The following is a 12035-nucleotide window of genomic DNA, read 5'->3' as shown; positions in this document are numbered from 1 at the left end:
TCACAATTATAGTATCGCAACACCGTGGACAATTTACCAAGAAAAATGTACGCTATAATTCAAATTTATATAAATTCAAATCACACATTCGCATAGCATTCGTTCAGAGGTGGAATTGTATCGTTGTAACGATCGATCAATATCAAATACGAATATGCATTTTGTCTGCACTACAGGAGGTCACTGTGGAGGTCACTGTAGAGGTCACGTTGAATATTTCGAACTTATGATTTTGCCAGTATAGTATTACGGATGATAATCGGTACAATCCGTGACGTAAAACACTTTTATGGTCTAATTTAACGTTTTGTAAAATATAAATGTAAAATAAAAATATAAATATACTAGCTTTTGCCCGCGGCTTCGTCCGCGTGGAAATAGTTCACAAATAATGCTTTATTTAGAACAACTTTGACTAGCATAAAAAACGTTATAGTGAGCCAACCTTAACTTATAGACATATGCAGTCGAGGACTTTTTTTAGATCTTTTAAAGGGGAACAATTCAGTCATACATAATTTTAGCGAAACTTTAACCGTTTCTGCAGCGCACACAGCGGAAACTCTCAAAAAGGAAAAAAAAAACGATTTTGAAACATTTTGTATTGGTGCTCCACTTGCATTGGTGTTAGCGTGATGTTATATAGCCTATAGCGTTCCTTGACAAATGGGATATCTAACACTGAAAGAATTTTTCAAATCGGACCAGTAGTTCCTGAGATTAGCGCGTTCAAACAAACTCTTCAGCTTTATAATATTATAATTATAGATTTACAATATACTTTTTACGTGATTAATACACGTGAGATTAAAAGTATAAAATTGCCATAGTTCAATATAATATTATTAGTTATTATTTTCTTTTGTAATAACATCCAAATGTATTTTTAGCTATAAATTGATGGCGTGGCTTCTGAAAGCGCAAAAACTAAAACTATTTTTTTATGTCGAAATTCCTAAAATGTGTCCAGAAATGCGACCGCAAGCAATGTAATATAAAAATATGTACATATAATTTCCAAATGAAATCTGAAATTGATCAGAATTAATTCAGTACCTATTTTTCTTTTGTTTGTCTACTGATTCTGTTATTCTTTTTCGGAGCGATTGATGAGCTTTAGCGCTTTCAAATAAAAAAATAATAGAAACACTTTATTTTTCACCATCACAAGACAAATTTTAAATTAAATAATAAGGAGAAAATGTAAAACATCAACTGAATCTAAATCTTGAGGTGCTAGTGATTATGGTCGAAATTCAATCATTGGACCAACCCTAGTTTATACAAATATCAATTAGTTCCAAACCCAGCTTTCGTTTTGAGTTCATTCGGTTTTATTCACGAATAAATCAAATGGTTTTGATAGATTTAAATTTACATACTTTCTAATAAAAATTTTGAGTTTTACTTTGTGGGAGTTTCAAAATAAATACAAAACAATCAAATTGTGTAGAATCAAACAGGTTTTCTTTCTTTATTAATAATAGCATTTTGTATCATTATAAATATGATAAAAATTATTATACAAAATAATCTATCTATATATATATAAATGAATTGCTGTTCGTCAGTCTCGCTAAAACTCGAGAACGGCTGGACCGATTTGGCTAATTTTGGTCTTGAATTATTTGTGGAAGTTCAGAGAAGGTTTAAAACGTAGATAAATATGAAAATGCTTGGAATTAAATAAAAATAACAATTTTGTTTTTCCTTTGATGTATTTATTCGTATTATGTAAGTTTATTTTATACAAAAGTTTAAGTCTTTTGTTTATCGATTGAGGCACTACGAAGTCTGCCGGGTCATCTTAAATTTTCATTTTTTTAGTTAGGTTTGTGTGATTTCTTGTTAGGTAATAAGTATGTAAAGATTTTTTAAGTTATCTACAGCTCCATAAAACAATCATGGTCCGAGTACACAAACGCTCAGACAGGACAGATAGACAGAAAGTTGTTGAAACTAATTACGACTTTACATAAACAAGTTTTAAGAAAACGCTCCAAAAAGCATAACGACCAAAAAGAGTAGAGAAGAAGTATTAATAATCTTAAAAATTTTAAAAATGTGGTCGAAAATGTAAATGCTACTAAAATTTTTGCATATTTTAGGCGTAGTTCTTTTTAGATAAAAGAATAAATATATTACTGAAGCGAAAAACATTTAGGTGCTAATACATTTTTAATGAAAAAAGTGTACTCATTATACTATGACAAAATATATATTAACAAACACAAATCTGACAAGCGGGCTTCTAATTAGAAAACCAATAAGCATTTACGCTTGGCTCACCGATACCTCTAGCAATAAAATTTCCATTTTGGGAAAGATTCTCTTACGCTCTGTCAGTACCCGATTTTTCAGTAAGAATGCGTAGACCATTGAAACAATCTCTGCAATATTCATGTCATTGCTATATGAACTTTTCGTTCTATAAAGTTTATATTTCGTGAACCCGCAACGTAAGGCGAAACTGAACGGCATACACCTCTGTTCCACGTCACGTAAGGTCATTGACCCCACACGTCACCTCGTTGCGAATTGAGTTCAATTATTCGGAGAGCAAAAAACGCTATTTAAAATCTACATAAGTATGATGTTACCTTTCTTCATTTTCGGGATCTTGTCCCGGAGAGGCTCGACGCAAGAGCCCTGAAATTATTACTAATAAGTTTCAGATGAACATTGCGCCCTGATAGAGGTGACTGAAAGAGGCCGCTAGGCGCGCTATTAACATTTAAATTACTACCAGTTCATTTGACTCAGTGACAGAAAAACTAAGTGCACGTATCACCAAAAATTATAAATTTTATTTCAAGTAGACCCGCAGGCTATCTCTCTCACCTCCCTACCTCATCCGGGTTCTGACCTCGGAGGGGATCGGACGTCGGGTGTAAGAGTGCAGGGGAGTCGTTTAGTGGGTGGGCCCTAAAATCTTTGGGCCCGCGGTCTGCTCACAACACTATGCAGATCGTAGAGTCTCACATACCCTGTGCACCCCTTTTGCGCGGGGACCTCGTAAGAGGTTCGGCCCCCTACCCGAAAAAAAAAAGGCTATCTCTTTCATACGCACATACGTCGTGTGGCTACCATACACCATAGACACTTTAAGCATGAGGTTGATGTTTCAATCTAATTATAGCAACAATAAAGCGTCCAAATCATAATAAGCAGAAAAATAACGCTGGCCTATGAGTGCTCGTAACATGCCTTACTGCTATTTAAAGTCCAATGCTTCCTCATTAACTCTGCCAATGCTGGTCCCAGGCCCAGATGAGAAAAGAGGAGGGTTGAGTTGGAGTTCAAATTTTCACAGTCAACGCCGAAGTTCTGACGGCTTTTAATTAGCCGGACCCAAATAAGGCTTCAGCGGCCTCGAAGAACTAAATCTCTTCCAAGAGCACTGCCGTGGAAGGACGCGGGACCGACAAAGCCTCATGAGGCCACGATCCTCAGTATTGAGGATTATCGATGCAAGGAGGAGCCTCATTAAGGAACACTCTCGATACAGCTGAGCCACAAAACACGAGGTAACCCAAAAACAACGTAAAGAAAGTCTCAACTTGTCTATTCTAAGGCTTGCAGCACAAAGGAACTCCGCTCTAAAACAAAAACGTCGCGTATCTCCCTGAATGTAGAACTTCCCTTCGAACGTTTGCTTTCATTTTCGATCTTGTCCTGTTTGATATTAGATATTATTTTAGAAGGACCGATGGCGATGCCCTTGTAACCCTTTGCCTTACGAATCCGAACTTTGATGTAAGATAATAAAGGCCTTTAATGGATTTGCCGTTGTATAGTTGTGGTTGCGACGAATACAAAAAAAAACAACTTGTGTATTTTCAATAATGAGCATGGATAGTCCGGGGATTTGATGTTTTAATTTTTTTTGTTACTGATATATAAATGATGTCTGAATTAAGGTTGCAAAAGTAAAAGACAGTTTGACGTATGGTAGTAAAAGAAAGAGTTCCATGGTCTAATTTATAAGGTCCCCGGCGTACTTATATCGTGTAAATATATACAAATAAAAAATAACTACCTCACATATGTTCACAATGATATGATGAAGAAGATAATGCGAAGAGAAAGAGAAACACATACATACAATGTGGTAACCATCATAGGACCTATCCTATCCAATTCTTTGTAAGATCACGAAGGTAGCTGATGAATGTCTGCCAAGCATTTTTACGTATAGTTCCAGAAATCAGCAATACTAACATCTCTTCTATGTATTAGCTATTGTTCTACTTCAATTATTCTTCTACAGCATTTATTTTGTTTTCTTCTATAGCTTTATATTTTAGTGAGCTGTGCGATTTATTTTAATGGTTCATAAAAATATTAAATACAAAATCATTGTTGAATATGTAGTAATAGTGTTAGTATAAAAAGATAAAACCTCAATTTAAGATTTTACTTAATACCTACAACTTTTTTGTTTTTAATAAGTATACAATTATTTTTTATTTTTGTTTAGGTCGTTATCTCTGAAAAAGGTGCCACATCACTAACGAGTGCTTTGATGGAAGTTTTCGTCGCCATAACCTGACTTTTAGTGTCACCACTCCTAATCCTACACGAATATGAATAAATAATTAAATAAATAACACGCAAATATACTTGTTTATGAAAAATTCACGAATCCATAACTATCCTGCAATGCAGCGCCGTACATCCACAATAAGCTTTCGTGTTAAGAAATTTTATCCCCCGTGGAGATTCAGTCGGACGCTGGCTCTTCGCTGGCTCACGGCGAAGCGTGTATGTGTGGGTGTCACGTGCATGTGTGAAGGTACCTTCAACCTCGCCGTGATGGGAAGTGAACCCTTTACGCGGGGAAACCATTTTTTTATTTGCACTCGGACAGCGGCGTCAGGTAGAAAGGATGATCGTTAATTTTTAAAGGACACACTGAACTTTTCGAGTTCAAAACACGGCTCCGATATTGACAGGGAAACGAGAAACCACGGAACCGTCTATTTATTCTGTCACGAGTGGGTACATTTTGTAGGTGTAACATTTTTTTTGAGTACACTCGGTCACTTATTTTAGGCATCACCTAAAACCGTTACAACGCGGAGTTGTGGTTTAATATCCATAAATTACCGCATCCATAATTAATGTACTGAAGTAGTATTAATTTTTTTTGTGAAAATAAACCCATGATGTAATCGTTCGTATAGTCCCGTGGCGGGGGCCAGGAGCGCGGAGCTCGTTGATGTCTTTTGCTAAGAACTTTAACAGACGCTTTCACGAGTACATTGACTCCGTTCTCCTCGTTCCCTTACATAAGGTTCACATTAAAATAAAAGTGATACACAAGTAAAATTTACAGCTTTTGCCCGTTTAAATATTACAGATGTCATATAGTATATGTGTGTTGCGTAATTTAATTTTTATAATTGACAAAAGTACATAATTTAGTGGAGCGAATTTTTAATATGTTTCGGTAAATTTCGTCATACTAATTTAATGTATATAAGCAAGCTTATTTACATAATTTACTTGTGCGCTGGAAAATCACTGAATAGATTAAAACCTGCATCTGTCGCTTTGAATCGACAGACTCTTTTTGTGACAACGCGATCGAGAAACATTAAAATGAAACAAAAACAAAACTTTTGATATTTATACAAAGTGAATGCAACATTTCATGTCCTTGAAATTAAAAATCAAATTAAAGATATATCGCGTGTCACGAGAAGCTGACGTGAATTTATAAAAAAGGCAAACCGCGGGTGAAATTTTCAAAAAAAAAAAAACCACGTACGCCAGCCAAATAATTACATGTACTTAATATTGGTTGAGGCGAGGGCGAGCGATGGTAAGCTCATCTCGAGGGCGCAGAGCCAGCGCGAGGCAATAAAACAAGGCAGCGGAGTGCGGGGGCAGAGGGGCGCAGTCTGTCGTCTCACTCGCAACACGTAAACTACACGCTGTAGCGATATATCTCGAATTAAAACAACTTTCACGGTCTGATCTCACGCATTAAACGTAAAAATTGTTTTAATCATATCTACAACACGTGAAAACCGAAAAAGTACGATATATATTATATGTATTTCATCTGTACAAAATATAAATCATCCATTGATATAGGCTACATAAATTTCCGTGAAATATGTCTTAAATAGGTACACCCGGAAACTGAGGAGCGACCTTTCGAAATTAACTAAAACCTCTTTCCTATAGGAATTATAATAGTTTTGCGTATTATAATTCGAATTAAATGAAACTACATGTATATTACTATAATATAACTACGAGTCGAAGGAATGTTAGAGTTAATTTATATCGCAAAATATACATCAGAGATTTTTTTTTTAATTTGACAAATTCCTTTCCTGCAAATAATTCAACTGATTAAATTAGAATGAACATCAAAGGAAATCGTCATAAATGAGTATTGTGGGCTTCTAGTATATACATATACGCGCATCGCCTTCATCTTGCGCCGCGTCACAACAAAAAGTCATCATTAAAGTGGTCTCAGCGCGGCGGGTGAGGCCCTGCGCAGCCTCCCGGCCGAGTCCTAAACGATTCAGCCGAGTTTTTATCACTTACCAATCCATATCGAGATTATTTTCTTATTTTACTCGGAACTCTTCAAGTTAAAATCTCTCAATATAAACAATAGTAGGTATACAAGCATAACATCATTGCAGCCTTATAAGTGTATTCTATTTAAGAATTAATATCGCCATCTCATTCTGTCTATCTCATTCTCTCTCTCTCTCCCCCTCAGTCTGTATTCGTTTGTTCTTACGGCTTAATAATATTTTAATTATGCATCTTACTATTATTATTTGAATTGTTAGTTAGAAAATAACGTTCAGTAGATTAGCGAATTTCATTAAAAAAACTTTTTCGTACGACGGACGGCGAGTTGTTGGCTAAAAACAAAATTGGCGCCGTAAAAAATTAACGACGTTCCATATATCATCGGAGCAAAAAATCTTCAATTATGAATTTTATATTAACGTAGCGACACCGCGGCGCACCCACTCCAATAACATACAGCGTTCAGATAAACAGCTCGATGCGATATATTTATTCCTTTTACTTATACAATGATTTATAAATTTTAAATTTTTACAGTTTTTGTTCATGATTTTTACTGCTTAGGGCTCGGATGATAAGAGGGAGTGGTAACCGCTTCACTTAAATTCTTCATGTTTAAATTGTCGATTTTCACGTAACTTTCTTAAGTTTTTCTTTATTATGAACCGTTCGAACAAAAATCGTAATGTTTTTATTTTAAAACTCTAAATGGTGAACTAGTTCAGGGCTCAATTAAGATTAAATGGTTACCGAAGTTCGTAGACGCCGCCACCCACCATTTTTTTTTTATTGCCCTTGTAGGCAGACGAGCATACGGCCCACCTGATGGTGAGTGGTTACCGTCGCCGATGGGCTTCATCAATGCCAGGGGCAGAGCCAAGCCGCTGCCTACCGCTTAATTAAGCCTACCGCCTACCACCTTGAGACGTGAGGTCGAAATCTCAACTCATATTGGCTTTTCATCGTTCATAAAGAAACGGGTAGCTTTTTCACAATACAACCTTTATAGAACTAGAAAGAAAACGATTATTTTAATTCAAAAAATGAGCAACCTAGATTGATAAATATTGTAAAATGCCTCAAACGATCTCGATCCCACAGTGTGGTGTCTTTAAAGTTAGTTGGCCGCGTCTTTTTCAAGATCATTCTCTTAATTTATTCCGAAACTGGTCGTGGATACAGATAACACATATATATATTATATAGATAGACTGTTGGAATAGTTGAATTGATTATCGTTAGTAATTTTAGCTGTGGCAAGATTACGGAGTGTCCACTTTGCCTAAAGTTTTTATTGATACAAATACTATCTAGTTTTTGTTCGATGCATGTTATTTCATTTGTTGAACATTAAAAAAACACGAGATCTTTTGTTTTTGTTTTGTTTCTTGTCGTATTCTTCATTCTGTTTTATAACCAATTGAGGAATATATATTAGGCAATTTCACCTCCCATTTCATTGCGGACTAATTCAAAGAAAAAATAAGTAAAACCAATCTAAACATATTTATGCTTTTACGATTGATTTTGTTTACTTCAAACATTGACAATTTTATTGCCACCTTAGGCTTTGAAAATAGATTATAACTTGAACTATAGAGTAAATGAGCATTAAAATCAATAAAATAAGAATAGAACTTATATAATCTGTGAAAACTGTAATCTCGTGTCTGAATGTTGGCTCATCTTCCTATTAGAATTAATTAAAAAAGGACGTCAACTATTATAGAATATATTAACGAATTGCCGATCTAACATCTAAATTATTGGTTTTTTAAAAAAACCTTCAAATATAATTTTGACTGTGTAATATAAGCTACTACACCCATTAGTGTCATAAAACTGATGGTAGGACCTCTTGTGAGTCCGCGCGGGTAGGTACCACGACCCCGCCTATTTCTGCTGTGAAGCAGTAATGCGATTCGGTTTGAAGGGTGGGGCAGCCGTTGTAACTATACTGAGACCTTAGAACTTATATCTCAAAGTGGGTAGCGCATTTAAGTCGTAGCTGTTTATGGGCTCCAGTAACCACTTAACACCAGGTGGGCTGTGCGCTCGTCCACCCAACTAAGCAATAATAAGAAAAACCCACGAAGGGATTCATCAAAGAACGGGCGACAGCGTTCTCTTGTGTATTGTGTTAGCATACTGCGATGCTAACAGGAGTTTAAAAATAGTGAGACGTATGAGAGCTGTCGTATTCATAGATAATACTTACTTAGGAATTTATGCCGCCAAGAAATCAAATGTGCCGGTTTGAAGGGTGGGGTGGCTATTAAACAACCATTGAGTCTTTAAGCTTACGAAGGTAGGTGGCGGTATTCACGTTTCAAATCTCTCTAGTTGCCTATGACAACAAACAACAAAACAACAACAAGGAACAAAAGGTGGTTTCAAATAATAATAAAAAGCCCGTGACTTGTGGTTTTGATTTAAATTGATTCATTATGATTTATTTCAACAAATTATACATTTAAATAACATGTTAAAACAACTGAAAGAAATGTTTGACCGTTAAAATAAGTGAAATGTATAAAAATGCCCAAACCATCATCTTTTCGCATCGCTCCTTTCGAAGTGTATTTAAAAACGACAATTTATGTATATTTACATAACACGAGTATAATCGTTAATTTTTTCAGCACAATCAGATTAGCGCCTACTCCCACCTCTAATGCACGTAAACTAGAAACAACTTGTTAAACTCGTCCGAGCACCGAAGCAGACGTAACTAATTTTACTACATACATGTGTAGAAGACAACGTCATGTGATATGAATGACATGCAGAGGCACGGTGCTGCTTTTTGTGCACATTAAGTTGTAGGCAGTCGATCGCGCGTTACCATGGCAACCAATTACATATACACATACCGACAAAATAGTTGTAGTATACGAATGAGAATTTCAAACAAGCATAAAAAAAAAGTAAAATGTTTTGGTCAAAGAATGTGTTACAATATCCAAGCGTGTTTTGTTTCTTTTGATGAATCAATTATATGTAATTGCGGGCCATTATAGCAGTCTTCCGCCTACGTTGTTAGAATCAAGGAAAAACATGACTATGTTTTTTTTTTTTTTTTTCGATGATGAGATCTTCAATGGAAGATAGCGTTGAGCTTGATTTTATTAAAATAGTATGCTAGGTTGCAAAACGGTGCGAGCGAGAGGCAGGTTGACTCGGAGACAATTCTCGCGGCAAGTTCAAGGTGAGCACGTCGCTTCGCCCACACGCGCCTCTCCTAACATCACAACCGTTACACAGAACCTCCAACACTCTGTGTGTTTACACAGTTAATTCCAAATCTGCTAATTCATACTCGTATCTAATAAATTGATTGATAATTGTAAAACATCAACTACTATTGTAAATATCAAGGAACTTCCTTCGAAAACCCTAGACTCTCGTTATTTAGCACAGTTGTCACGCTTGGAAAATTATTAATGAAAAGCTTAATATTATTTACGAAACCGGTATGGAATCAGTAAACAGTTTGATTGGAATTTCCCACTATCGAATACCGGCAACACCTGGCGACAGTTACACCGAGATATTTCCATATCATCTCATAAAGCGAGGCAATAAAATACGATACCCACAAAACGTGTTTATAAAATATCTTAAGACGGTTTCATTGTTACAAATAAAAAATCTAATTTAAAACTGGAATTGTCAGTAAAATTAGAAAAAAAAATTGAGTAACTAATTAATATTCTTACCTGGGAATGGTGATAACTTGACCAAGTTCATCGACCATGTGATCAGCTAAGACCAGAACCGTGGGTGGTTGTCCAGGAGCGCCCACAACAACAGAGACACCACCGTCGACCAGTTGCCCTCCTCCGCTCACCAGCTGACCGTCTTCAAGCTGCCCACTGATCATCTCCACGCGCTTTTGATCTGGTGTCGTCGTGTATATTACAGTCTGCTTATCATCTTCATAAATCAGATCAATAGGAGTTTTTTCATCTATTGACTCCATGCCTTGTTCGTAAACATCTGGTTGAACGGGCACTTTACTGTCGGTAGCATAGGCGGCTAGTTCGTGAGGCGAGTGCCGATACGAATGGGCCTCAGGCGGATACCCATCATCGGAATCCATCTCTACTTTATGAGGGTAGTAATCATGGGCGGGTTGCACCGGGGTCATAGTAGCTAGGACAGCGTGCGCGGGGGCCGGTGAGCGAGGGGCGGACGCGGGCGAGCCGCAAGCTTTGGGCGTGCGTGCCCGCTCGTCGCAAGCGCCCGCGTGCTGTGGCGACGCGGACATCCCGCCCTGTCTCACTACGAAGGGCGACGTCTTTGTGCGGGCGGAGGCTCCTCTCAGGAGCACCCCGCTCTACACTTGATATCAGTAAAATCTGTAAAACATACCATCCCTTTTTACACTGTTTACGAACGTTTTAATTATATTTATTTGAATTCATTTATTGCTGAACGTGCTTGCTTAACTATTTTATTAATAGAAAACATTTCCATTACAAAAAAATAATCTAATCGGAATCAGTATGAAAGGAACATAGTTCAAATCCTTAACGATCGATCAATCAACGATACACAACAACTTAAAAAAGAAATAAATGTAGACTGCTAAAATACATCGGTTACTTGTGCAAATATTTAAATAAACTGAGACGGTAAAACTTAATTCGGCCAATCAGTAAAAATCGTAACTACAGACCAAAAAAATTTTCAGAGTACAACTCGAATCTAAAATGAACGAAACAAATTCGTTATGTGAGGACAAGGGCAATGCATCAGCTGTTTCAAATCCAGTTAGAAGAGAACCAGTATCGAGTGGCACCTGACCGGCAAGCGAGTGAACTTGTTCAGCAGCCCTGCTCCGACCCTGCGCGTCGAGATTCACCACCAAACGGTACAAACTGGTCATAACGCCATTGTACACACGTGCTCGTCAAACTTGTCTTACACAAACTTAATAATATAAACACAGCTCAAGGATTTTGACTGTCTAAAAAACGCTACATACAACAAATAGGTTTCCCGTAAAAGAAAACCTCGAAGTACGGCAAACGATTGAACCCAAGCAGCTAACAAAGAATATTGCAGTTGTGTTTCAGATGCAGTGCAATGTTACAAGGCCAACAAAGTTGGTGAAAAAATTTCATACTGCTTAGAAGTAAGAAGAAAAACACCGAAATTTTAATCCCCAAAAAATTTACAGAGCGGTAGGGGCAATCAAAATTCGTACTTAAATATATGGAAACCGGACTTTATATGACAAGACTAATATAATTTCACAATTGTTAATTTATTACCTTCTTCGATTTGAATGGGCTATTCTATTAAGCTAAATAAAGCTTTGGAAGTGTACTAATATTTTCGTTTATAACCAGTTATAGGTACTGTTTAGAGATGTATTATATATCGACATGTTTGTGAAGAAATAACCATAGGTATAGCCGCGAGCGTCGTGCCTGATTGCTTGGTCGCGCTGAAGGAGGAAAAAC

At 36.6% G+C, this 12035-nt stretch overlaps 1 protein-coding gene across 5 annotated transcripts in view; it reads right to left on the bottom strand.

The window, feature by feature from the left end:
- grh (grainy head) overlaps nucleotides 1-12035 on the bottom strand; it is a 123674-nt gene that overhangs the window by 110892 nt on the left and 747 nt on the right. For all 5 annotated transcript variants that reach the window (XM_089727400.1, XM_089727402.1, XM_089727401.1 and 2 more), the window contains exon 2: nucleotides 10284-10925. In XM_089727400.1, the coding sequence (XP_089583526.1) occupies nucleotides 10284-10834 (551 nt within the window). In that variant the 5' untranslated portion in view covers nucleotides 10835-10925. The remainder of the gene's footprint in view (nucleotides 1-10283; nucleotides 10926-12035) is intronic.

This window comes from Bombyx mandarina, chromosome 05 (assembly GCF_030267445.1).
Source record: "Bombyx mandarina strain Sakado chromosome 05, ASM3026744v2".
Classification (NCBI taxonomy): Eukaryota; Metazoa; Arthropoda; class Insecta; order Lepidoptera; family Bombycidae; genus Bombyx; species Bombyx mandarina.
The sequence above is the reverse complement of the archived record's forward strand: the minus strand, read 5'-3'. Positions and strand labels throughout refer to the sequence as shown.